Here is a 27,434-nt window from a genome sequence, read left to right as displayed (position 1 = left end):
AAATCGTCGATCAATTTAGGATTAAAAATTCATCAAAATACCGATGAACAAACCGCACTGTGTCATCGTTGTGAATAGCGAATGAGTGAGAATCGGAGGCAAATCGATTCCTTTCGTTTCATTTTTTTTTTGTTCCACTACAAGATGCTATGATGTGGGTCGATCGAGAAATCTTCCGCTACAATCGCGTCTCACACAAAACTTCGACAACCGTTAGCATCTACATCGAGAAAAAAAAACACGGAAAACTATAAACACTCGCTTTTCTAGTCCCCGTTAATCCCCAATGTAGCTCTTTTCACCTGCGCGCAGACCTATGGCAATATAAAAATAAAAGAAAATAGGAAAATAGGCGCCTTACAATGCCTAATCTCCCATATCGTCTACTTTCGTTGCGGGAAACCCTAGGTGCCTGAAAATCACTAGATGTGAACGGATCATGATGTTGTAGGTCTATTGACTGCAAAGTTGTGGATATCCATTGATGAACTGCTCTTTTCCAAGCTTGGCCAAATTTCGAATCCTGTTTTATCCACTATCGAATCGTTCTGGCGTTATTTTTGCTCGGTCGGACAACCGCGATCCGAGTTCGACTGCAGCAAAGCTGTGGACGGAAGAAAGGGATGTTGAGCGAAGGATGTATGTGAGTTTCTGCGTACGCGTCGCGGTCACTCGAGCAAACATAAGTCCCGGCAACTGCACCTCTCGAGTGCGGCTATCTAGGCGACGATAGGGTAGATCCATTTTACTCTCCTGCGTGATGGATTGCGAATTTCCAAATCAAACATATACGAGCGATCTTCGAAATTAACTAAGTATATTTCTTAAGAAGAACAGTAAAACCGTGCCACTTTATCGGAACGTATAGTAGAGTGTCGGACGCAGAATGTCGAGAAATAAGAGAGCAAAGGAAGCGAAGAAAACAACAATGAAAGCTTATCAACTGAGAAAACGCATTCTGTTGTGGTGTTGTGGAATTTGCGAATGAAAAGCGGTGTTTCTCAATGGTTGGTACGGAAGCATAGATAAGACAAGTCAATATCGTCATTATCTGCCATTTCCCATTGTTGTGACAATAACCGGCTGAAAGGCCAGGAATGATGAGTTCAAGGAAAATCCTGTTTTTATTTTCCAGGTGTTGACCATGAAAGATATGCTACCAAAGATGTCAATGGAAGGATGAAAACGTCATTTAGTGTTCGAATAACAGTTACCGTAGATCTAACTCATGTATAAACAGGATAAATGAGCTTATTAGGGAAAAAAATCAAAATTTACAAAAGAAGGAGAAATATTTAGGATAGATATGTCAGAAATTTCAAGATCAACCCCTTCAAACAGGAAACGTGCCTTCATGTTAGCAACAAAATCAGGAGCCTTGTTAAATTTAGCGTGACATTGGAGCTACATTTAAGGTACTTTATATACAAAAGGCTTCTCTCATTTTTCTGGATTGATCAAGAGATTCACCACTTCAAAGTGACCTAGAGTTTTACAGTGTACAAATAAATTATTGTTTCGAAGAGAAATTAGAAATCTCGGAAAACTTTGAGGAAAATTATATGATCAAATTTAATTTTTGACTAGTGAGAAGGTGTGATAATGCCAAAAATGAGGGAATTAGGATTTTAGCTAGTGCGCCAGTTCTTAATTTGTTCGAAAGAATCATTTAAACATCCTTTGGAGTAATGAAACTCTGCAATTTTATCAGCTAGTAATCTAAAAGTTTAATTTAAGTATTAATGTAAAGAAAACACAGTGTAGAAGCGAATTGATAAGAGAATCCGGTCCTACTATACTACTACTATACTACATACTACTATACTACAGTACTATACTACATATAGAAGAATCGAGAAAAAAAATGGAAAAGTGGAGAAAAAGTGTGATCTACTGAAATTTAATTCATTTTATACCTAAAATACACTTTTCAAATACTACACACTACCGTTATGATCCATGAAACATCATTTTCAAGAGTTTAATTGATGTGTTGGAATCCACGAGACGTCGAACAATGCGAAGAATTCAGATATCTGATATTTTACGGATAGCGTTTGAATGCTGGACAAATATTTGGATACTTCACTAACTTACTGGGCCTTTAAAAACTGAACTCGTTTAAATCTGACAAGAATTACTGATGGACAACAACCTTTCCTTGTCTTCTCCTAGAAAAAGATAGAAAAAGCATTACAACGTCATGTTCACTACAAATTAAGTCATAGACAAATTCAATACGAGTGAAATTCAATATCAGTTAATTAAATTACTCAAGGATGGACCCCAAAATCAATGGAAAAAATCGTCATACGCTGCTGTTAAGGCTCAGATCCAATCCAGAGATCAAGAACCCTAAAGGAATCGGTTTACTCGATGCAGCTCTTTACATCCGTACGAATGATCGTATGGAAGTCTAAAACTGTTTTTTTTTAATCAAAAATCCCCTTTACGCGCTTTCTTTCATCGCTCCTCTCACTCACTTCCTCGTTTTCTACTCATATTAAAAATAGTTGACCTATGCTCTGATGACTTTAACAACAAATCAAAAACATAAAAGTAACCTAGCATTCGTCCAACTCTTAAAAAAGTTCACTTACCGTTTACAAGTCTCTTAGAAATCAAAAGCAGCAGTTACGAAATATTGGTCCAGGAGCTTGAAAAAATTATAGATTTATATCATACGGTTCTCAGTCAATTCGTGATAACGTGCTCGAATCGAAATTTCTTGTTACAACTAACTCGTGTGAATTATGCCGCAAACCCACTTCACAGTACTTGTAACAGATTTCGCGCAAATTTTGTACGAGTTTATGGTTGGTCTTATTTCAGTAGATTTTTTCTCATTTCTTTTGACGGATCTCGAGGTTCGGTTGATGAATTCAGGATGAATGCTGAGGATGGTGAACGTTCCTGTTGTTGGTGCTATTTGTTGTCTACGATTGGAATATGTGGGCTTCTGTTCCTATTCGTGCTGTTCTCATCACGGGTTCGATTCTACTTGAAAGTATTTTTGTATTTCTGGTTTCTCATCTTTGCTGGGACTATTGGAGGACTCGTAAGCATACCATATGGAAGAACTACAAACAATCATTTGTAAGTTCTCGTTAGCATTCCTATTTCCTGCATTTCTTGACTGTCTTTTCTTTTGAAGGATCGGAATCTTTTTCTTTCAGTCGGATGTTTGCAATTTTTCAATGGTTTTGCTCCTTTCTACGAATTCGTTTTACTGTAAGGAACAAGCAGAATATAGATAGCGACAAGCCGTTCATCATCATTGCAAACCATCAAAGCGCTCTGGATGTGCTTGGTATGTTCCACTTCTTTTATTCTTCTAATTTCTTGGAGTCGGTGCAATTTTGTGGATATGAATTATGGATGCAATACTGTATTATGTGAACTTCGGCGAATTTTTTTTTCAATAAGTCAAATCAATTAAGTTGCGTTTTATGTTCCATTTTGGTGTTGTATAGTCGAATTCAGTTTGTTTTCCTCGATAATTCTATTCTATTCTAATTATTCATTTATTGCGTCTTTTCCATCAGAAATATCCAGGATTAGAAAAACTATTAAATTGTTGATAATTAACTTTGCTAAAGCTCATCTGTTTCTTCTTCATAAATACAGTTGTTCTTTTATTGGACTACAAACACTGTTTACTTGTACAGTCTTTCTCCTTCCATCTTAGGTTCCTTGACTTTCTTCAGTAGATTTAGCGTGGTTTCCCTTCACAATGATTGCTTAATTTTAATATTTCTTTTTAAATCACGAAGCATTCTCCACCACCACCCTTAAGTTTAGCCCGGAATCTCTTTAAGAAGTATTAGCTAATTATGCGCCCAAGAGCATTGCAAAATCCTGATGTTGCCACTAGTTAGCAAACGAAAGTGATTCCATTTTGTTCAGGAATGTCTTATTGTTGGCCCAAAAACTGCGCTGTGATGCTAAAAAGCAGTCTCAAGTTCCTACCAGGATTCAACCTCTGCGCGTATATGTGTAATGCGGTCTTTATCAATCGATTCAGTAAAGAAAAAGCACACAAAACTGTTGACACGACTTTAGCAGCTATTAGCGAATATCAGGTTTGTTATTCATTTCAAAACTTCCATTTTTACTTTGACATTCGTGAGTTCCAGCGAAAAATTTGGATCTATCCTGAAGGAACTCGAAATCCCGGGAAAACCATGCTACCCTTCAAAAAGGGTGCATTCATTCTTGCGGTGGAAGCTAAGGTACCGCTTTCAGTTGAGGATTCACAGTACAACCATGAGATACCCTTTCTAAGGATTTGTTGATCTTTCAGATCCCAGTAGTGTGCTGCGTCTTCTCTTCGCACAAGTTCTTCTATGATGCTGTAAGTTCTTTTTTCATCGCTATTTATTCCAGAATTTCTATACAGTTGAGCTTCTTTTGTGGTATTTCGAAGGTTTTTTCTGCGGATTCTTGGGTCGTGCACTGCACGATTCCATTGCTTTTCTCACTACTCCGATTTCGAATTTCTTAGGATATGGTAGCGAAGTGATAAGCTCTTATTTGCTGTTATACATTCACTATTATCAAAACTCACACATGCGAGTAAATTTAAGGCCGAGAGGAGACTGGACAGTGGCGAATGTATTGCGGAAATTCTACCGCCCATCGATCCGTCAGGATTTCACAGTGTTGATGATCTTAGCGATCATTGTCGCAACCTCATGATGGCCAAGCATGAGCAGCTAAACAAAGAATTACGCGAAAAATTGGCTAAGAAAGAAAACTGATACTTAATTTTCCTTAGAGATCTAGGTCATACGGTTCTGTGATGAAATGCTCAATCTAATGCACTGTATTTATGTTTTTAATCCTTCTAACCTTGCTTCATTAATGAATTCTATTTTCTTTCTTTCTTTTTTCCTTCTCATTCTCAAAGATACCGTGTGTGTGTGTGTGCGCGCTAGAATTTTGTTGATTTAAACACGATTTATCAGCAACGTTTAGTTTATGATCAAGTTCTTGCTATGATATCAGACGCTAACAGTTGAATGTTGTTGTCATAGTTTGCGCTCTAATCAGATTCTTGTTATCATTCTCACATTCGATGTTTATCAATAAACAAAAGATGTTTCTAGTGTTCCTTATTGTAGAGATATTGTTATAGCAATAAAAATATCATATATTTCAAGTAACCAGACACTCCATTGGGTACAATCATTTTTAGGGTGTTATAGCAAAGCCTGGTCATGGATACAGGTTGTGATGCTCCTCAACCGTCGGATCCTAGTAAATCTACAGGTTATTTTCTTGATTAATGACATAGTAATTTTCGGGCAAACAAACGATGTTTCCTCATTTTGGAGTATTTGCGGAAGTTGGACTTTTGGGTGAGGAACATTATGGCAAAAACCGGACGAGTACTCTTGGAGACTCGTAAGCCTCTGATCTGATGGCTCGAGCATTGTCGAAGGAAAAGAATAGTTAGGAACTCGAGGTCTGCGGGTCCACTCTTGGAAGGACCAAATACATGAACTTGAACGTTCTGCACGTGATTGACGTTGTCTAAGTGAAAGAGCTGCTATTACTTGATAGCTGTGGAGAAAACAACAATAAAAAACCCAACACTTCTCGTAACTGTAAAAAGCGTCTGACAAGTGGAAACGTATATCATTCTTCTTATTTCCAATAGAGTGAGAACTTTCATTTCTTCAGATCCAGACCTAACTATGGAGACAAATAAACCTTCAATTGATGAACTAAACATTCCTGGCGTTTCCACACGAGATCTGGACGTAGTTGAGAAAAATGTATGTGTCATTGATCTACAGATCTGACCTTTGGCGTTTTGTTCACTCCTCTGCTTTTTTTTTTACAGATTTTACAAAATATTCTTGGTGAACGCGGAGATTCGCGTCCTGATTTCGATCTTTTCTCTCGAGTGGACTCATCTGAGAAATCTCACTGTGCCACTAGTCCTTCGAACTCCGGTAATGCTTCTGCTTTGTTAGATTTTAAACGAACTGTTACTTATGATATATGATGATGCTTTTATTCCGTCTATGTGTGATTTTCCTTAGGAAGTTCCACCGTTAGTGGACGGATTAGTGATGAGGAGTATGTTCCTGTGGACAGTGAGTGCGAAACAATGTCGGAAGAATCCTATACCGAGATGGGTGATGCTGAGTGAGCAGTTACTCTCATCTGAATTTTAAAAAAAATTGTCCTGAATTTTCTGAGACTACTTCAGCAATGTCTCTCTTGAAGTTTACATCCAAGTTTTCTACCATTTACCTTATAGTTATTTTGTTTTGCTTCCATTTCACCTAATAACCAAAAGAAGTGACTATTGTATTCGAATACAAACAGTCGGCAGGTTTTCAGTGATGCTCCCATTCGCGAAAGGCGCCAAAATCTTTCGAAACCGAAGCGAATCCTGAAAGTTTTTGTGGAGGATAGCAACGATGCCGATTTTGAAGAACGCCTAAGGTTCGTGCTATTATGATGCTGATTTCGTTGCATGGATTGGGTGAACCGCTTTAAGGACAACAGTTTCGTCTGAGAATGATGATGACAGTAATTACAAGGAGTTGACAGAATCTCTCAGGATCTCTCGACAAGTTTGGGATCGCCTGTATAAGTAAGCTATAAACTGTTCCGGGCACGTTCTCTTTTTTTCAAAATACAAGTTCAAATTATGAAATGAAGGATACTGTTGCAACTACCAACTTGTCTCTATTACGTTTCTTTCATGTGTATGCAAGATTTACTAAAATTCTTTTTTACATTCAGGTATCAAAAGAAAGGTGTCGTATGGCTGGCAGGCTTGCATGAACAATATGTTGGTGGCATCCTGGCCGATGAGATGGGTCTTGGGAAGACTATACAGGTAGTTATTTAACTATTTTTTGTAGAGTAACTTGGTGAGGTTTGTGACTTCCTTTGTCTGTGTGTAAGTCCACTTTTTAACTTCCTCCGCTTTGGATTAAGCTTTGTAATCAGACGCTTTGCGAGAAGTCGCAGGGTATAGGTGATTTTTCTCATGGAATTATTGACATGTTTACTGATCCTATAAAATTTTTGTTTTCTTCATTGTCTTCCTAGGCTCGATGAAGCTTTGCAACCCAGGTTCTAGCGCACCTTGATTAAGAATGAGATAACTACTGTTCCTTCGTAATTCTATTTGAGTACGCTCTGAAAAGGACGAAATCTTTATCCTCACATACTTCGAACTGATATCTAGTAGTATACGATACTTGTTTATTACCTTATTCTTCAAGGTTATCGCATTCCTTCGAGCACTGGACGAATCACAAAATCAGGATAACTACATGAAGTGTGTATAGTTTTTCCTATGGCTACACAATTTCCAATCCATTGAATTACCAAGATATTGCAGTTTCAAAGGACTTGGACCATGCTTGGTTATCTGCCCTTCTACGTTACTACGACAATGGGTGAATGAGATCCATCATTGGATGCCACGTTGTAGGGTTCGTTCAGAACACAAAACTTCTCTTTCTTGATAATATTTGAATTTATGAATGGTTTATCTTGTCACCTGTCCTTATAGGTGGCTGTCTTCCACAGTTCCGGTACTTTCAAAGGAAGCAAACGCGCTCTTCTCAACAAAATGGCTATCAATAGAAGGTCGGTTAAGTTGTTGGTTTCGCCGTTTTTGAGACAACTTTAATGTAACTTAATATATCTAGAGGAGGATCTATCCTGGTGACCACATACTCAACGTTTCAAAAGCATAGCAAGTTACTGCTGCCGATTTCATGGCATTATGTCATTTTAGACGAAGGTCATAAGATTCGAAATGCAAAAGCTCAGGTATCCTCAGCTATTTAATTCTGCCTCTAAAAATGTGCGAATCTCAAGTATTTCACTGATCAGATTTCACAAACTGTCAAACAGTTGCATACTCCTTGTCGTCTGATCCTTAGTGGAACACCTTTGCAGAACTCCCTACCCGAAATCTGGTATTTCCTGACGTTTACTCGTTACATCACATTCTGCTCTATTTCGTACTTTCATTTAGGTCTCTAATGGATTTCGTATATTGTGGAAAATTGAACAGTTTGGACACTTTTACTGAGAGGTTTGCAATTCCGATTACTCAAGGAGGTTATGCGAACGCTACGAAGCAACAACTTGCCACGGCTTATAAATGTGCTGTCGTACTTAGGTTAGGTTAGACTAAAATATTTCTTTATTCTCCTGCTTTCTTTAAAATTAAGAGCAACATTTTAGAGATGCCATCAGTCCATATATTCTCCGCCGTTTAAAGAAGGATGTGAAAAAATCACTAGACCTCCCAGAGAAGAACGAAAAAGTATGACACCTTATTCTTATTTTTTTTTGGAATCCTCCTTCCTTTCCTGACTCCTAGGTATAGTACTTACACTGAACGAAAATAACGATAATCGATAGTGAGAGTCATATGGTGCACAAATTAGACGAATTACTTGGGAATCTTATGAAGGTAGAACTTCCAATACCTTCGTGAGGAGTTTTGTGCTCAGTTCCCTACATTCTCCGAATACCGTCTTGTCTATTTGTTTATTTCATGCTTGTTTTAAATAATAAGCACATATTTTTCAGGTATTGTTTTGTGAGCTGTCCTCCGAACAACGCCGATTATATTTAGACTACCTCAGCTCACGCGAATGTCGAAATATTTTCAAAGGAAGACTAGATCCCTTCGTAGGTCTCACGTTGCTGCGAAAACTGTGTAATCATCCCGATTTGGTTAGTGGAGGACCCAATCGTCATGGTGAGTGGACTACTTCGAAAATATTTTTTTCTATTGATTGAAATCTCCATCCTGACCTATTATTGAAGGTGATTTTGATGAGATTGAAGATCCTACTAAGGCTTTTGGTCATCCCGAACGCAGTGGGAAGATGCGTGTTCTGCTACAGTTGCTGACGATTTGGAAGGAACAGGTGAGATATGTGGGTCATTGATATCATTATGAATTAGTTCTAGAATGGAACATTTTGTGGTGTTATTCAGATTTTTTTCCTTCCATTTCAATATTTACCTGTCCTCATGTTTCCATTGGAGCTTCCAAAATAATCATTACTATTCATGAAAACTTGGGCAGTGATAATTGATAGTGCACTCAATAGTTCTCTCAGGAATCTATGTTATGGAGGACTGTTTCAGTCACTCTCATATTTTTTTCAAGCGTTTCAGAGTTATTTACACCCTCTTTTTGCATCTTTTTTTTTCGGACTGCCGTGCTTTCTTTAATTGCTCTTTTTTTATTATTCCTTTTAACCATATCAAGATTCAAAGGGAAAACGAAAGTTAACACAATCACAGGATTGTAGTGTTTATTTGGAAGTCGAACTTTTATTCTGGTGCACATGTTCTGATGAGATTCTGTACAACCTATTAACAGGGAGGTGAAAAGGCGCTTGTGTTCAGTCAAAGCCGTGAAATGCTCGATATCCTTGAGAAGAGGCTGCAGAATGATGGGTATGTTTTGGATTTCTCTTTTGTGACCATAAAAAAAATGTATGTCCTTCAAGGTTCACTTATCTCCGTATGGATGGAAATACAAATATTGGAAGTCGCCAAACAAGAGTCCAAATGTTCAACGAGGACCCGAATATTTTCATTTTCCTGCTCACAACACGTGTTGGAGGACTGGGAATTAATTTAACGGCGGCTAATAAGGTACTTTGGTTTTGAGTGATTACTCTTTTTATGCATATTTTAGGAGTGTGACTACTCTGTTTCACCCTATGTCCAACTGTCTGGCAATATATCTGTTTTGACTTCATTTTTTTTATTCGTCACATCATCAAACAGTAACGCTTGAAAGTGCCATTTTTACCCATTTTTGCTTTAGAAAATTAGTTTTACGGGGATGGATTAGGTTGTGAATGGGGCCAGTTAGAATCCAAATTTATACTCTCGAGAAAAATAAGAGAAGTGAAAGAAGAATTTTGTAAAGTTATTTTTCCTGCCATCCAACCGCAGTGATATTTTGTTGCAAATCTTTTGTAGAATGATCCAACTTCTTTTTTCAACCTACCATCACTCGGCCTCCAGTCTAATTCGAGGGATTTTATTCCAGGTGGTGATCTTTGATCCTGACTGGAATCCCTCAACCGATACTCAAGCTAAAGAGCGATCATGGAGGATCGGGCAGGAACGTGCTGTAACTGTTTATAGGTTACTTTGCGCGGGTACCATAGAAGAGAAGGTTTATCATAGGTGAATTCGTGTTCTGTCACTTTTTAATTTTCTTTTAAAAAAAGTAACCATATAATATTCAGGCAAATTTTCAAGCAGTTCCTAGCTAATCGAATTTTAAAGGATCCGAAACAGCGTCAGTTCTTCAAGACTAACGATCTACATGATTTGTTCTCTCTTTCTGACGTACAGGTGTGTTTTGTTGAATAAGCCTAGTTTTTTTCTTGTGAAAAGTCTTTTTCATGGTAGCTTGTTTTCAGAAGGATGCTCTAACAGAAACTGGTACTTTATTCGCATCGGAGACCAGCGAAATTCGTAAGGGCAACTTTTTTGACGACAACCGAAAGTAGGTCACACATTCACCACCTCCTATAAAAAAATCCGAACGTAATTCGTTAAGGAAACACAAGAAGTCCAAAAAGACGGGCAAAACTGTAGAAGAAGATAGCAAGGACGAAACCCTTCCCTCACTGAGTGATCAAAAGAAAGCCGAGCTTCGCGAGCGGGCAAGACGTTTAGCAAGGTCCCTGAGTCAAATAATCTCATCATTTTTTTATTTCACTACGACCTCAAATTTCGACAGTTTCTGCCAGAAAAGCACACATTTCCACATGCGCAAGGATGGAGATTTGATGAAGTTCACTTGAAATTTTTTCAGCGTTCCACTACAGAGCATTAAAATGAATAGAGATGTGTAGTTTGTTTAGGTAATAGTGAAATCCCCTGAGATTGCGCAGGAGGTAGTGGGTCTGTAAGCGCAAACCCGAGGATTGAAAGTTAAGCAACTGCCAAAATCTCCAAGTGTCGTTCTGTTGTTTTTTTTTTTGCATCAGACAGGGTTTTGTACATTTTTTTGGTGAAATTATGGGTTACGGATGAATTCTCTCGTTTTCGATACCTTTTAGTTCTTGTTGTAATGCTGATACTTTTCTCGAAATTTGGCGACTTCATAGTTGCAGCGTTTTGCAGTTACTTCATTTCCAAACTAAATCTTTATAGATGTTTAATTGGTTTCTCTAGATAGTCCTAAATGCTGATTTCCAGAAATTTGTGCAGTACTACGTCCAAAGAAGGAGAAGCTAGCACGTCGACTACAGAAAACTCATCTAAGCGATGTGATGAGAAGCACCAAAATCGAAACAGTGTCAGTGTTGTCGAAGCATCTACTTCCGATCTGGGTTCCAGGGATGAAACTACTCGCAGAAAAACTAAGGAGATGTCAAGAACGGAAAGTGATCGTAAATCGAGTGCCGAAAAATCAGCGGAAGATAAAAGCAATGAAGATTTTGTACTTAGCTGCTTACTGAAGTCAGCCGGTGTTCGTTGTGCCATCGAACACGACGATTTAGTTGCTGAGAAACCGTCCGAGTATCTTATCGAGAAGGAAGCAGCCGCTGTGGCTAATAATGCTGCCAAGGCACTTGGTAAAAGGTGGCTATCTGCACTCTCATAGGATTGGTGTGGATATAGCCTCATATGGATTCGTTCCAGGTCCAACAGATCATTTGTTCGAGAATTTCGCGCGAAATTCCCGCCATCAAGCGGGACTGTGCTGTCAACCTCCACCTCCACCGTTGAACATGTGCCCTTTAGTGGCGAGAAACTTGGCGACAGTCTTTTCGCGGCAATCCATGCCAGAAAACGCAAAGCGAATGAGGGAAGAGCATCGGTTTGTGGGAATACTCCGAAATCACTTCGATTTTCGCGTAATTACATTAAATTAATTCTAGGAGGTGGTCGTCAAGGACAAATACGTAGCTATGGCTGAAAAAATTCGTGATTTTCTTGTGAACTGTGGAGGAAAAGCGTACACAGAAATGATCTTCGAAAATTTCAAGGTTAGCATTCAACCCCTTTGTATTTTCGGTTCACACTCACATGTGAAGTGTTTCAGGATGAGTTCAAGGATGAAATGCCAAAATTACGCGCTATTCTAAGGAAGTTATGTAATTTTGACCATCTCAAAAGAGAGTGGCATCTTAGAAATGAGTACATATGAAAATCTTGATGTGATTTTGACGTGCACGAACTTAAAAATGTGATCTCTGAATTCTGGTTTATTGATTTTGAATTTGAGCTTTGAGCCTATGATATCAGTGCGAAGATAGTTTATTCATATCAATTTGGCTGTTTTTTTTTCTTTCGTTTGAAAGAAGTTTTGTTAACTCTTATTTTAGAGTAGATCTATGAAGTTCTGACCTTGACTTATTGATTTCCATCTTTGTGGATGCTCACTTTTGTGGCATCCAATCTCATATCGGTGTACTTTTAAACGGTAATCTTGTACATTCGGTTTAGGTGGTGCTGTTTCCATCCTTTAACTCATTTACTCGCTCATTTTAAGCCAATTCTTGTTTTATGATTCAAATTGTTCCAGTTTAGCGTTCACTACCATGAAATACACTATATTTACTGTTCATATTACTAGTAGATTGGTTAAAATGCTATTAATAAGTTCAATTTAATTTAATTCTTTTCTTTATTTGCTGTCCATAAGGCTTGTTTGATCTTCGGGAAGGATCATTTCTACTAATCGTTGCCGTGTATATACCTATCGGAGAAAGAAATAAAAAATTAGATATTTTCATGGATTAAGGGCACAGAATTCGATCTTCTAAATAAATCTAGATCTAATAGATCCTCTAAACAATTCGTAAGCTCCTGTTCATTAAAACCTGCAAAGGTTATGCTTAATTTAGGGAGTGTTCACTTAAGAAGATCCCCTTATTTCAGAAAAAAAAAAACATTTTTGAAAACGAATTATTCAGATCAAATAAATCGAACTGAGATCATATGTAGAATTTGTTCGCTGTGTCGACTTTTAACACACTATTGTCCAGATTCTCCAAAACTCCTCACCACTCCACTGATCCTGTTCTCTTCGTCCACGTACTTACGTTTTTCGGATAGCACTGATCTTTGGTAGATCTAATGCCACATGTAGTTGTGATAGCAGTTGAGATCCTATCAGTAAATATCATAACAAGATAGTACTCTTCTGGATTCCTTTGAACTAATAAGTACTCTTCTGGATTTTTTTCAACTAATAATGCCTTTTTTTTGTAAAAGATCTCGAGTAGAGGAAGATAATACTGCAACTACGAGTTAGTATTTATTGCAGTCGATAAATAAATAAATAATATTAATTAATTTCCTACACTATTTTCCCTTTAAATGAGCAATATTTGTTTTCCTATTGCTTGGTGTTCTTTTTGAACTCATTATGACGTCTAAGTTCTTCTTTTGTTGGATGGACTCCTAATGGTAGTGGTGGAAGTACAGAGATACCTTTCGATCGAGCAGCAAGAAATCTGGCCGAAATCGGGAATTCCACCAATCGTATCGATTTCCTGGATTCAAAAGATGTAATTAAATAGCAGTAAACGTGTTTAATTTTAATTAACCTCCTAATCCATTCATCAGTATTTGTTGTGTCGTTTATTTTTTCGGAAGCTGTGGGTTTCTGAAAATAAACAAGTCAATTTCGACTTATCAATTTGGAAAACAGTGAAAGAAGATCACATTCAACAAAGAGGTCCCAATGAGTTTAGGAAGAGGTTCGAGAGGCGGTAGATACGGGAAAGTACTGACGATACTGCGATCTATCAATGTCCTGAAATTCGACACACTCTTGGAATATCACATCTGAAGAAAATATAGTGATGTGCGTTAACAAAACCTCGGAACTCTGAAGTTCCAGACGTGGCAAGGTTCGCTTAAAACATTCATTTGAAATATTTATTCATATGATTCACCTTGAAACTTCACCAGTACGTGGTGGTGGAGCTGGAGGTTGGATTGATCCTGAAATTTGATGATGATAGGAATTATCGTTGTGCAATTTATACGTTTTTTTCGAAATTCTTCAAGAAAAGTTTATATCTCTAAATAAGGCAATATTTGAAACAAGCTAGTGTTCAATAAGTATGAATCCAAAACTGAGTAAAGTAAGGACACTAGTCTGGTAGGTCTCTGACTGTATGTTGCGCACGTCAGTGTGAAAGAAATGGTTCTGGATAAAATCCCAAATCTAAACATTGGTCTTCTCAAGCCGTCCATTTGCTATCCTTTACTTTATGAATTGGTGTGACCCTATCTAGGGTTTGAAATCTGGTTTATGCAATGAATTCGCTACAAATCGAGTCGAATTGAGTATGAGTCAAAACATGTGGAACCTAGGTCAGTCAAACGGTTTGAAATTAACGAAGAACCAGGTAAAATGGGAATATTGAGTCAGAAGAGTGCTGAATGGCGGAGTTTTTTTCTTCTTTGTTTTTTGTTTTGTTTCTATTGATCTGAGCGTTTCTGTGCTCTAAATATAGCATAAAATGGCGCGAACAATGCATCGAACAAAACGAATAATGACATACTCCATGGTTTTGTTTATTCTTAGCATCTTTATTGTTTCTTTTCTTAATTTGTCCCTACTAACTATGCTATTTATTCTTGGTTACTTCATGTTCAGATTTTGCAAACGTTATCTTATTGTAATGTCGAAGAAATTCTGTTAAACGCTTTTTTTTTGGATAAATAACATAAAATCCAACATCGCGTTCATATCTCTTAGCGTAGTAGTCACGCTCAAAAAAAGTGATCGAATTTGTTGTTTATTAAAAGAAATCGGGGAAAATGTAGTTCGGAGGAAGGAGGGAGAGGCACTCAGTGGCACCCTTATTTCCCGACTAACTTACTTAACTCTTAGTAACTTTAGTTTACATGTCATAGATCCTCTAATGTCTAACGCTTAGCCCTTAGGGCACCGATTGATTTGATTATTTAATTCGCCATTGAGTGCCCCCCCCCCCCCCCCCCAAAAAAAAAAAAAAAAAAAAACTAGGATTTAGCGCCATGAATCATGCACTACATCAAATTGCGTAAATAACAACAATTTACTCCTCTAAGTCTTATGCAACTTAGCCCTCTACTGCTAAAATGGGGGTCAAATTTCGGACGGGTAGGTCACAGCGGTGCATCGATACTCGCACGTGTCAATGGCGAATATCGCTGATTGCGCGTTTCACATTCAATTCATGTCCCTATAGATGTATTTTTGTAATTTTTTTTTCCGAGTCCGAGGAATAAAACCACGTAGATCCAGCTTCGTATGGATGTTATTTTAAAAAAATTGATGTTAGAGACTACTATGTTTTATGTGATGAACACGTCAACGTGGTTAATACTACCAGTACCATCAGAAATTGGATACTGAATCAAGAGTGGCCTTACTATCTAATGAGTAGTAAATAGGAGAGTGATAATCAACGGAAAGTAAAAAAGTGTAATGACCGTTCACATTATTTACAGGATGCATTTGCTCTGCACTGCCTTACAGTATGTTTGTCTGTGTGTTTGATGGAAAAGCGACATGACATGACGGAAAATCAGAACTGAGAAAATGAATTTTTTGAAAACCTATTTCTCTCAAATAATCAATATTCCTGATAGGATGCTCCTCCAGCTTGCTTATTTTGCTGCTATTGCTGGAGAGTAATAAATAACCCTGATTTCAATTTTCTTAATATTTAGTGATATAAACACAAATAGTTCTTTGCACATACATATTCTCTGTGATCCATCTCAATAACCCACTGATATAATTTCCTTGGAAAGTATCGTTTACTGTTTTTAATTTAATTTGTGCTCATTCTGAGTCTTTGTTATCCATTTACCTGCGGATTTCATGCTCCTTGAAATGATCATTGTGGGCAAAATTGGATCGTCGTGTTGAATCGTATTTGTTATAGCCTAGATGTAGTGTAGTAGAGAAAATCACGAAATTTTTCATAAAAATATGTATTCACGGAAATATATACTACAATATTTACAAATATAATACTCCATATTAGAATACTAAATTGCGATATTTGTTCAGATATGAATCTCATTGGAATACCCTTGGAAGAATCGTTCTTGTATCTGTGGGAACTTCCAGGTGCGCATGTTTGTTCAAACTATCGAGCTGGCTCGTTGCGGCACGTTTTGTTCTCTTTGCGAATTGTCCAATATCTGAAAAGTATGTGGTTATTTCTCTAATTGAGCCTAGACAAGTGCAAGGATCGAAAAAACAGAAGTGGATTTGATGAACTGCGAAAACGATTGCGTTAAAATACTTGAAAATTGTTTTCTTTCAAGTGCAGGGATCTTTCTTCGCTCATTTTTCAGCTTGCTTAATTCTTTGAGCTTAGTCCTAGACCTAAAGCTCCTGGCTATTTCAAAAAGTATGAGAGGATTGAATTCTGCCCGCAGTTCCATTCAGTCAACTGAAACGAGCGGGAATACTTACCTTCTTGTGGAAAAGTTCCTTTAAATTTGGGATCTGGTTCGCAGAATCCTGAACGTGCCATGTCTTGTCGCTGGCCTGGCCTACAGTTGCACTTTCCGAGATCACAGTACTGGACCTCTTCCGGACAATCGTTATCATTATCGCAAGCTTAATTCAGAGAATTATTCATATAACGTACAACCAGAGAGAGAGAGAGAGAGACAGACCGAGTGCTTGCCATAAGCATTGACAGTCCTGACATCCATTCTCGTTGATGTACACGAAGCAGTTCTTCGCACACAGTACTGGTTCGGGACAACCTGAAATTTCTGGATTAAAGAAGGCGTGTTTTGCTTTAGTTAATGTTGATGCAATGGCAATATAGAGGTTCAGAAATCTTTGTGCATATGTGCTCCAGTTAATGAGCAGGTACCTTCAACCGCTCCCCGTCGAGGAGGTGCACGATCAGCTGGCGGGCCGATTACAGCTGCTTTCCCCGAGGTTTTGGTTGATCTCTTATCCACGTCTTCCATGTACTTCTCTAGTTTCCCTGCTTCTTTTGTTCCGAAGGTTTCCTTCGCAACAGGTGCGTTCAGAACTGTTTGACCATTATTTGATTTCTCTTTGACAGCATCGTGGAAAACATTTTGCTGTTCCTGACCCTTTTGGATCTCAGTTGAAGGGATGGAATTGGTACTCATAGAATTTTCGCCTGCGGATGCAAATGGTAGATCATATGAAGTAATATGTTGTGCTGCTTCGTCATAACTAGACGAGGGTACTACGTCGTAGTTGGATACCTGAGCTACTCCATCGTAACTTTGCATCGTAGAACTATCTGTGGATTGCGCTCCTACGCTAGTTCTCGCTTCTGGAGGAGGAGCGCTCTGCCCTCCTCCTTCATATCCAGTGTCGGGCAGTACGGTGGTTTGCGGCACTGTGTCGTGCAATACGTTCGTCAGCGCTTCGTTATGAGTAAATCCGTCATTTTCTGAATCCGATGTGGTCGTACTCCACGGAACTAAATCGTAAGGAGTATCAGGTGACGTTGAGATTGATTGTGAGACGGCCGATTGACCGTAGCCGTCATAGGAGGGATCACCATATGCTGGTACAGTTAATGTTTGTTGTTGACCGTAAGGAGTAACTTCAGAAAGTGTTTTTGGGCTTTCGTAGGAGGAGTACTGCCCGACTTCACCCGATACTTTCTCAACGCCTCTGTTTAATTCGATTTGTCCAGACCCATCCGAATCGAGTGATGAAAACTCAACATCTACGTGTGAAGCGATTGTTGTCAATTTCTGTTCCCCGGACGACTCTTCCTGCTCCGTAGTGACATCCTGTAATGTCACTTCGTTTAAATATGTAGGAAGAAAAAGACATCTTGATTGCTGTATACCTTGCTAGTGAATGATTCAATAGCGTTGTCATTTAGTGGAAGTCCTTCGTAAGAAACCGTGGCTGTTGCCGGATAGTCTATTTTGGCTGGAGTATTCGCTGGAAAAACTTGTTCATCGCATTTTTTCAAGGACAAAACGCTATACGCTTCAAGTGCTCTTGTAACATTTGAAAAGGAAGGCCCATACCCCCTCAGAAATAATTTGTGATTTAATCATCGAACTTCTTCAAAAGAGGACATTTTATTCATGAACAGAAAAATATTTCCCAAGAAGAAAAAAATTCGTTTTAACCTATTGATAGGAAATGAATATTTAAAGGCATCACCCCACGAATCCGAGGTGGTACGGATTTCAGGTGGAGTATTCGGGTCGTAGATTATGGAGAGGGGGTGATTCCGTCCATTTCTTCCTAATTGCTGTAAAAAACTGCCCAAAAGATGCTGTGCGTGCGCAAGGCTGGCGCGCTCCAATCGAACTCATTGTAGAAAATAGTGCGCCGGAACGCTCGAGGCCGTATCTTCCGGGCCGTTTTCTATGGCAATTAGGAATAAATGGACGGAATCACCCCCCTCTCCTTAATCTATGATCCCGTATACGAATACTCCACGTGAAATCTAGACCACCTCAGATTCGTGGGGTGATGCCATTAAGTGCTCTTACTTTAATGCCCGCTGTTTAACTTTGAAATCTACGAACTAGCTCCGAGGAATTATTTAACGACTAACATTCCGCATAAGCTCCATTCCTCATCATTTCCCTGTACTCAGGAGTTTCTTCAACACCTGGTGGCTGAGGCTCAAAGCCTGGTGGTTTTGCTTCAGGAAGAATCGACGAACCACCTGAGAAACCTGAGAAAATGTACTGCGAACTAATATCAATAATAATTAGTTACTATGAGTTCACCTCGTGTTGACTTCATAGCCGATAGAGCTTCCTCGAAATCGGTGTCTGGTGCCATAGAAAACATCGGACCTATTTCTTCATCGGAAAATATGCCTGCCTATAGTTATAAGTTATTGCTATTGTTGAATGCAGTTCTACGTTGAAGAACCGTACCTGAGCAGAGAAAGGTGCTCTTTCGGTGGTTGAAAAATCGCGAGTAACGCTGACTGGAGCAGCAGTATGGACGAATACCAGTAGAAATATGAAGAGCATCTGTAACATTTGGATATAGAAGAATGTCGCCACGGTCAAGATAGGCGTTCCGAATGACAGCCTAACGAACTGAAGTGTTCGTCGAGGATTCAAGAGTCAGGATTGACCACTTATATCATCAAAACTGGACTTAATCACATCGCTGTAGATTGCGAGTGTGTATTCGAATAAATGCTTTGTTTCGAAGTTCAATTTGTAGTTTACTGATTTGAAAAGGTGGAAGATCTCCTTTGGGGAGGTGCGAAGATGGAGAAATAATTCGAAAATAGGAGACTATCTGGAGCGGTGACATTGAGAACACGTAACAATAACCAACTGCGTAGCAAAATTGGGTTACTAGGCCTGTCAATTGTGCATTCGTTGGCATTGCTGTTATGAATAGGTCGAGCTCGGAAACTGAAGATGAAACCACAATAAATATATCTTTTCAGAAAATCTTCGTTCATCTCAAATCACGGATATCGTCCGTATTTTCTGAGTGAGTTTAACTGGAGAAATTGAAACCAGTGTACCAGAAACTGTGAGACAAAAGAACTGAAGAGATCTGTTTGCTTATGTACACGCGTTTAAGCTTCTTTGAAGCGTATTCTGGAGCGCACGCAACTCTTTTTGAGGGCACAAAGTAAATAATATTTAACGTCCTGATGATTTCACAACAATGCTTACAGTAGCGCATTTATTTGGCGTTTTTTTTTTTTGTTTTCTTGTTCGACACCAGTATTTGAATATTCGCTTTTAGAAATAAAAGAAATTTCTAAAAGTTTATACTTCAAAGAATCGTCGAAAGTCTGGAACCGTGAAGTTGTCGAAAACCGAAAACAACGAAAGCTTGCAAAATTTTTCAAAGAAGGAAGTCGGCAAATTTAAAATTTTGAGAGTAATTTTATGATTATTTTAAATGACAGTCACTATATTTGCAACCAAATGAATGAGTAATTTTCTGCGCGATGATAAAAATAAACAACGATTTCATGACCGACCATTTATGTAAAAATAGGTTGTCATAAAGACGTTCGGATAATTTTGAAAGGCACTGAATGCTGGCTACCGAGCTGATAGCAGACCACAAACTCCTATACAGTGGTGGGTGCAAGATCAGATGCTTTATACCTCGACTGCCTATGATTAAATAGACGTGTTAACTAACCACAAAAGCCAAGTCAAGTGACCGGAATCAGGATTTCGGAAGTGGAGGTGGCACAGTCAAAATGCGCTTTTAAGGAGCCAGAGGACAGCACTCGACGAACAAGTAGTGGAGGACAGTGCGAAACCAGACGGTCGCTCTTCGGAAATCCCTTCGTGGACGGGCGGCAAAACCCCCCTTGTCGGCTTCTCGTTCTAGCCCTCCCACGAGACACTTGCCTCATAAATGGGGCTTGTGTTTCTTTCTAAAGATTGAGTGATTTATCGCACGAGGTGTTCTTATTAGAAATACAGCGGATCTTCTGAAAGTCCTATTCGCCACATGCTCGCATTTGCGGCAAAATTCAACAATAATTACATGCAGCTCACACGTCTACGTAGCTTATGTGACCTCCTTAAAACCGTCCCAGCGCCGAAATCCTGTGAGATTTTCAAATTAGAGAAGATTCGAATGGCGTTCACTTCCTGCGAGTTTGCATAATTTAAGGCAATTACCTTCTGTAATTCTAAGATTTTCCACTGACCCACGTTTATTTTTCATATTCAGAATTTATAATTCTTTTTTAGAATCTTTAACGTTGTTCTGTTCAAAGAAAAACACATTTCATGTTTTAAATTATGTGCCAAAGTTTATGAATGCAGTTTCCAGATTTCTCAATTCCTACGATTTCACAAAACTGCCTGAAAAGTTCATATTGGGGTTAGAATTTTGTTCGGCATAAGAGAATTCCCAGAAATAGCGCCACATTACTGAACAGTGTTGAACGTACATCATAACACTGTAGATGTTTTCTTTATGCTCATAGAAATAATCTCCATTTTTGCTGCAATCTTATATATTTGCAAAGGTTTGCGATTTTTTTGCAACTGAATCAGAGATGAGATCAAAGATGTAGTTCTGGTTATGGGTAACCAGGATTTTCTTTTGAAGTGGCTTCTTTGAAAGACACGTTATGGAAGCAGACAACAAAAATGAAATCAAAAGAATGAATTAGTTAATGAACTTTAAAAAAATCACCCTAATAATCGTTCCTAGAGATTGGTATCAATTAATTAGAATTTTGATTCTAATTAAAATTAAACAATTCATGGAATTAAGCACTTTCTGTTAACATGAGGGAACATAGCGGTTCCCTCATGAAAGTGAAAGATTTAGTCCTTGGTGAATTATGTGGCCCTTAGCCAACACCGAAACATCGAAAAGGTGGTCGTATTCAGCCGGCAAGAGATAAAATGTAAGAATTAAAATATTGAAGTTTATAGTAAAACTACATAGCTCACGCTTCCATATAAGTTGAGAGATGAGGTAAATAAGTAAGAAAGTGCAACAGTTGGGTACTGCCGAAGAAGAAGCATTTTAAAACCATTAAAGTTCCAGAGGGAGAGCCAGTGAGGTTTTGGAGACTATTAGAGGGAAAAGTGATTGTTATCATACAAATTCTGCTCAAATGAGCGGTAAGGTGATTTTTTCTGACTTCGTGGAGTCCATAAAGTTGGTAAAAGCCGACCAACTATGTATTTTCTTGCCGAGGGCAAATCAACGGGGTTGAAGGCATTGAACGAAACATATACCAGTGTAAGTCTAAATTTCATATATTAGAACAACCATTACAAGATATTTTATCGTGCAGTCATTCGCCAGGATCATTCAGCCTCATACATGGCTCAAGGTATAGATCAGTCCGTGATTGATAACTTGGACACTTGGACTTGTCGTACGGAGAATGGTAGAGGTTTGAACGATTTTCGAGATCACGAAGAAATGGCAGAGCTGTGATTGTTTTTGGAATCCTATCATTTTCTTTGATTTATCTCTGCCTGTAGATAAAATCCAGCAGTTTATGGATGATCAAAAATCCATTCCTAAAGTCCCAACAGAAATTATCTACAAATTTAACACGATGAATAAGAACATAACCAAATCAACAATGGTGACTTCCTGACTAGATGGTATCAAAAAATCGCGTATATGATATATTTCTGTTGATGTTGGATGCGAATGCACTTTTAAGCCTGTTTTTGCTCCTTCGAATTTTGACCGAATATGTTCTCTCATATATTGCTCAAAAACTGTATCTTCCAGGATTTTCTCAGGACTTTTATGATGGTTAGGTGTCACGGTCAGGTATACAGTGGTGATAACGGATATCCATCATGATCTACACCGTTATTTTGTAGGTGTATGATGTATGATAGGACGTGCATGTGCCTGGTGTCCCAGGCGGCGTTTTTTTTTTCGTCCATGATCAGATGAGTTTTGTTTGAATTTCCTTTGATTAACTTATCTCTGGTACCGTAAGACCCTTTGAGAAAAGCTCGAACCATGTGTGGAATATTGAATCGACCTTCAACATCTTGTACCTTAACTGAATCGTTCACTGTATACGAGTGTAACCTTTCCATCCCAAACAATTTCATTGGCGAAATTCTTTGTGAAAAGAAAAAATCTTATTAGAAGCTAAATTTTGTTTGTTCGTTTGTTTGTTTGTTTGCTCCTTGAACATCATTACACACATAGAAACGAGGTAAGTACTAACTATAAGAGTTTCTATTTTGCTGGTCAAATTACCGATCTTAAAATTATATACTAGGTGCTTACAGTAATCTGGTATTTTTCGTCAACCAGTATTAGAATTTTACGAACATTGATGCCAGGCATTTCTTTTAAAAGTTACGTGTTGGAAGAAGTAATCGATTTGAGGGTTTGAAGTGTTGAAAAGGACCATTATCACTGATCTAATTGATCAGCATTGATCTAACTGATGAGATTTGGTATTGAACTGATATAATTGTGAAAGATATGAAGTCTCCTCAACCCATCTTCAATTTCGAAGAGAATTTCTATTACAAGTGAACGGAAATGTTATCCGTAAAATATTTATCCATCGCCTCATCACCTTAACCCCCAATGTTCATCGAACTGATCGAGTGGGCGCCAATAATTTCTCCATTCCTGATGATTCTTTGCTTTTTGAACACAATAACTACGTTAAGATCCGAAACCATCAAAAACAAGCTGGATTGTTCACAAATTACTCCACATTGTAGGTTCTTCCGAAACTGGGTAACACTGTAATTTTATTCCAGAGAGCCACGAATCCTTAGAATGGGCTTGGCTTTGAGATTGTCACTTTCACCCCAAATCTGTCACAAGACTCACATCACATCTCTATTCATGCACTTTTTATCAAGTTCCGATCCCGCTACTATTTGTTAAAAGTCATGGGATAACAGCGGTGAGTAAAAAGTTTACCACATTTCTTGCATTCTGGAGTTTTCCAGAAATAGGTGGTGGTCATAATGAGTATTGCACTTATAAAAGACTACAAAGTCTTGCTTTTGAAAAGCTTAGCAGTGGAAAGAAGCGATGTTTTGCTACTGACGATATGCATTCTACGAATAATTTTGGAATGTTTCGTCCATTTTTTTTTTGTTTCTTTCATGCTTTTCATCATGGTAGCTATGTTCGCACGTCATTCTCTCAGTGACCCAATTTTTTAAATTGCTCAAATTTGGATTTGCATGAAAAATTTGCAACATTTCCTATAGGCTATTAGGACCTACGTATTCAGAAGATTCAATATATTTCACCGTTCCAAACGCTAAAGCGTTGTTTCTAAAATAATCGTTCTTACATACAACAATTTATTGTGATGAACCATGGAATACGCTCGAGCATTGATGACGAGCAGAAAAATAGACAATTATGGAAATTTCGTTGGTTCCCAATTGTACTATGGAAGACTACCGAAAGATTAAAAGACAGGTATAATCAGTTTTTTTTTATTCTTCTATAGGTCTGTGAACTCTGAATTTAGCAGTAAAATACATTAATTTTGGTTAATTCTTATGAATACATTTATCGATGCATTATTATGAATTTCTTTACGCACACTCCTCCTAACTTGAAGAATCTCATTGGTTTGAAAGGAAGGATCTCATGAATTGTTCATTTTATATTTGTGTAAAGGACTGTCCACATATCTTTCTTTCTTTCCCCACATTTCTTCGACTCTGGCAGCCGATTATCGATGTGGGTGGTCGTTTCCATGCTCTCGGCAGCCGGACTCAGCATCTGGCAGGTTTGTGCACAGTTCAATAAAATGTAATTGTGAGACAATGCATAATTTCAATCCATTTTTGCATTTGTAGGAAATATTTCCATTCTTCTTCGATTAGCTATTCTTTTACAACTTGGTGGTTATTTTAGAACATTACTTGTTTTCCACAATGGTAAAGAGGTGCGAATCAATCTTGCCATCCACAATGACATCCGGCCCCCTTTAAGATTGATAAATAACATTTTGCGGAAACACAGCTAGTAGGCTGGCCGTTATTACAAAATCTTTCAATCATTGAATTCTACTCGCGAACACTGTTTGCTCCGATCAATCCATATTTGAGCAAAAGCTCCTTTAGTTGCGCGAGAACACTTGACGAAACCAGAGCAGTCAATCATACAAAAAGTGTAGTGCAAACTTCGCAATGTAATCCATCGGGAGAATTTTCTGGAAATAGATGCTGACTAAGAGGTCGCAATGGTATAACACATTTCCGGAACGCTATTTCGTTTAGTTTAAAGCGTAGGCTAGAAACAAAGTTATACATTGTGTAGGTGTTGATTTATTGGTAGAGGAGAAAGGGTTGTTAAATTAACTCATGACGTTCACGGGCACAAAAAATCCACATAATCTCAGTTTTTATGGGACACACTAATGCGGTTAGAATATGGGATATCCAAGAAATCGATGCTTTGAAATTATTGTAGTACAGCTGGTGAGAAATATAAAAATGAAGAAAAGTCCAGACTCCATCGAGGAATTTTAGGAAGAATAGCAAAGATCACGGGGTAGATCAAGGAATCGAAGTCGACAACGTTGCTATGATGAACATTCCCGATGATCGATATAGCTAACTGTTGTAATGACGTGATCTACAGAACCTTCCGAAACCGTGAAATTCTTCCTGGCTTTGCGTTTACCTTAGCGCTTGATACTAGGTTCGTAATACATATCACAAGGACCCGTCGCTATATGTGTCAGCAGAAAATGTCCTTAAACAAAGAAATGAACGTAGTGAAACTATAGCGAAAGTGTCATAATTGGTAGATCAAATATTGATTATTAGATATGAGCTCTTATCTTCGTAAACGTGGACTGCTTCAGTGACTTATGCGTTATTCTTCGATTTTTTTCGATTCGATTTTTCGATACCAGCAGTAAACTGCAATACCCATTTATATATTTCTCATGGATATAGCATCCATGCCAGCATCTATGATATTATTCCAAACAATATGAAATCCGAAAGATACACAACTTTCTACTATGCGCTCGTCAGAAATCCTAGGTATAAATTCCTTCGGTAATTTAAGTTGTTTTGTTGTAATTTATTTTGTTACAGTTGTGTTGTTAGATGAAATTACGCTATAACTTCTCTGCCACAGTTCAAAATAATTAGAAGAGAAGAAGTATTATAGTTTATTGTTGTACTTTGACCACAGAAGACATTAGTTATCACAAAAGTTTCCTGTTCCGATGTACAAGTTGTACAGATGAAGAAAAAACCTGGAAAATATGTCTAGGGTTCCGTTCCAGGACTTCGGTATAAACTTGGTTGTTCGTGTTATAGACTTTTACCTGCTCTTGAATTGGTAGCGCACGTTCACGATTTGGAACTTTCACGACTGGAACGTGATTATTTGGTGCCATGTATTTCTCCATATGACAGATTCACACTAACATTACTGACTGAGGGTGTGATAAAACCAGAGAGCATCGAAAGTCACGAAACCGTAACCGTGCCAGTGTAATATGGTTCCTGCAACTTACAATTATCCATATCAAAATATCCAGCAGCTGCACCGGGAACGAAAAAAAAAAAACGTTCCCATAACATAAGTGGGGACGTGTAAACATCCAAAAATAGAGGCCAATTTCGCAAAATTGCGGAAAAGAAATAAAAAACTGAAATGGTTCGGTGGAAAAGGTATGAACAAGGAAGGCGCTGCAAATGGATGTCGATATAGTGAAGGTTTTCAACACTATGGCAAATCCTATTAAATAATTCGGAATAAACGTTTAAGGAACGTTTACTAAGAATTAAGAGCTTAAGAGCCATATATTAGTTGATGATTATATTAAGGATTAACCATTAGTGATCCAGTTTTTGTTGCCTAAACTCATCGACAACAAGGTAAATTGAGGTGAAAATATTCTTATATCACTGTGACTGTCTACAAAACACAAAATGTCACTCTGAATATGGCAAGATGCGATCGATTAAGATGACAGGAAGCGGAATTTGTGGACAATTACCGTCTCACAACTTCCCTTCCTATTTGCTAACGCACTAAAACGTTAACGGCTGTGCCACTAACGAAACAGTTTCGTTTCTGAATATGAAACTCTTATATAAGCATAATAGCAGTATTGTTTGATGCGCAAATGATTTATACTGAATCACTTCGTATGAAATCATTGTTGGACTCTCGCAGTTCCTCTTACATTGCTTAAACAAGGAAACGACTTCCGCAAAGTTGCTCCGCTCTATCGCGGCTGAATTTTCGAAGAATAGAATCATTTTCAAGGTGTTCTATGGATGTAGGAGGTAAGAGGTGCTAGTTTGTCACGTTGTTTCAGTACCACCTACGTCTAGTGAGTGAGGGGGGATTGAGTGACGGACGGATGAGTCATGCGACCAATTCAAATGTTCTGCGCATGCGACTGTGCCGTAAAAATGCCGTGCCCTTTCTGCCTTTATGTCGAAATTGTCGATAACGTTGATGTCTCGCGTCCCCATTCAACTGAAAGAAGCCAACTGGTAAGCGCATGTTCCTCCTCCTCCCATAAAAGAAAAATGTGCTGACTCAGGCTCATAATGAAACTACAGCTATAAATATCAGGGGGGTATTAAGAAGATCCCCTGCGGATAACCAAAAAATGAGCTGAAGAACATCTCAGCAAGAATAATTTATAATGAAATGGCGGAGGATTGAGATCATGGATCGGTTCCATAGTGCCTCTTAAAGTAATCTCTTAAGATTATCTTAACAAGGTATAGAAATTTGGAAGAAATAGGCACAAAGGTTACGATGAATTCCCTTCACCATTGAAAGAATCCGTATACCTGTTTTTAAATAAGAATAAAGAGAAGAAGCGGCGATACTCTCCTAAATATTCTCTTCATTTATCTCGGATTTTCCCGTCTCACTGATGGATGAGAATGAGAAGCAAACGGTTTACCTCTTTGCAAAGGAAGGAAGGGCTCTGAAGGAGGATACTGGGCTTTTT

The 27,434-nt window shown here is 38.2% G+C and overlaps 4 protein-coding genes across 7 annotated transcripts; 3 read left to right on the top strand and 1 right to left on the bottom strand.

Moving 5' to 3' along the window:
• Positions 1 to 484: 484 nt before the first annotated feature.
• On the top strand, positions 485 to 4,760 carry RB195_021126 (uncharacterized protein; the record flags this gene model as incomplete). 2 transcript variants are annotated; one of them, XM_064207713.1, is made up of 8 exons in its annotated part: positions 485 to 643; positions 2,788 to 2,816; positions 2,887 to 3,096; positions 3,177 to 3,310; positions 3,907 to 4,082; positions 4,137 to 4,232; positions 4,304 to 4,354; positions 4,587 to 4,760. In XM_064207713.1, the coding sequence occupies 8 exons, from the start codon at positions 485 to 487 to the stop codon at positions 4,758 to 4,760; spliced, it is 1,029 nt and encodes a 342-aa protein (XP_064063594.1). The 2 variants fall into 2 exon arrangements, with proteins under 2 accessions (XP_064063594.1, XP_013304900.2); XM_013449446.2 differs by lacking the exons at positions 485 to 643; positions 2,788 to 2,816 and having other exon boundaries at positions 2,888 to 3,096.
• A 459-nt stretch (positions 4,761 to 5,219) lies between these two features.
• On the top strand, positions 5,220 to 12,181 carry RB195_021125 (uncharacterized protein; the record flags this gene model as incomplete). Its single annotated transcript, XM_064207712.1, has 26 exons — positions 5,220 to 5,271; positions 5,686 to 5,780; positions 5,849 to 5,960; positions 6,051 to 6,156; positions 6,355 to 6,459; positions 6,515 to 6,610; positions 6,763 to 6,859; positions 7,251 to 7,306; positions 7,370 to 7,463; positions 7,544 to 7,620; positions 7,683 to 7,806; positions 7,870 to 7,955; positions 8,015 to 8,161; positions 8,227 to 8,308; positions 8,578 to 8,749; positions 8,818 to 8,921; positions 9,383 to 9,459; positions 9,513 to 9,660; positions 10,064 to 10,203; positions 10,266 to 10,374; positions 10,443 to 10,528; positions 10,583 to 10,705; positions 11,227 to 11,613; positions 11,674 to 11,851; positions 11,913 to 12,020; positions 12,077 to 12,181. The coding sequence occupies 26 exons, from the start codon at positions 5,220 to 5,222 to the stop codon at positions 12,179 to 12,181; spliced, it is 3,066 nt and encodes a 1,021-aa protein (XP_064063593.1).
• A 1,194-nt stretch (positions 12,182 to 13,375) lies between these two features.
• Positions 13,376 to 18,999, bottom strand: RB195_021124 (uncharacterized protein; the record flags this gene model as incomplete). 3 transcript variants are annotated; one of them, XM_064207711.1, is made up of 11 exons in its annotated part: positions 13,376 to 13,532; positions 13,587 to 13,645; positions 13,705 to 13,795; positions 13,938 to 13,986; positions 16,466 to 16,612; positions 16,672 to 16,764; positions 16,878 to 17,784; positions 17,844 to 17,941; positions 18,570 to 18,683; positions 18,748 to 18,844; positions 18,901 to 18,999. In XM_064207711.1, the coding sequence occupies 11 exons, from the start codon at positions 18,997 to 18,999 to the stop codon at positions 13,376 to 13,378; spliced, it is 1,911 nt and encodes a 636-aa protein (XP_064063590.1). The 3 variants fall into 3 exon arrangements, with proteins under 3 accessions (XP_064063590.1, XP_064063592.1, XP_064063591.1); XM_064207709.1 differs by lacking the exons at positions 13,376 to 13,532; positions 13,587 to 13,645; positions 13,705 to 13,795; positions 13,938 to 13,986 and adding an exon at positions 16,064 to 16,188 and having other exon boundaries at positions 18,570 to 18,692; XM_064207710.1 differs by lacking the exons at positions 13,938 to 13,986; positions 16,466 to 16,612; positions 16,672 to 16,764; ... (3 more) ...; positions 18,748 to 18,844; positions 18,901 to 18,999 and adding an exon at positions 14,874 to 14,905.
• A 2,803-nt stretch (positions 19,000 to 21,802) lies between these two features.
• On the top strand, positions 21,803 to 25,057 carry RB195_021123 (uncharacterized protein; the record flags this gene model as incomplete). Its single annotated transcript, XM_064207708.1, has 3 exons — positions 21,803 to 21,869; positions 24,113 to 24,224; positions 24,970 to 25,057. 3 exons carry the CDS (start codon positions 21,803 to 21,805, stop codon positions 25,055 to 25,057), a joined length of 267 nt encoding a protein of 88 aa, XP_064063589.1.
• Positions 25,058 to 27,434: the final 2,377 nt, after the last annotated feature.

Source organism: Necator americanus, chromosome X (genome assembly GCF_031761385.1).
Source record: "Necator americanus strain Aroian chromosome X, whole genome shotgun sequence".
NCBI lineage: Eukaryota > Metazoa > Nematoda > Chromadorea > Rhabditida > Ancylostomatidae > Necator > Necator americanus.
The sequence above is the reverse complement of the archived record's forward strand: the minus strand, read 5'-3'. Positions and strand labels throughout refer to the sequence as shown.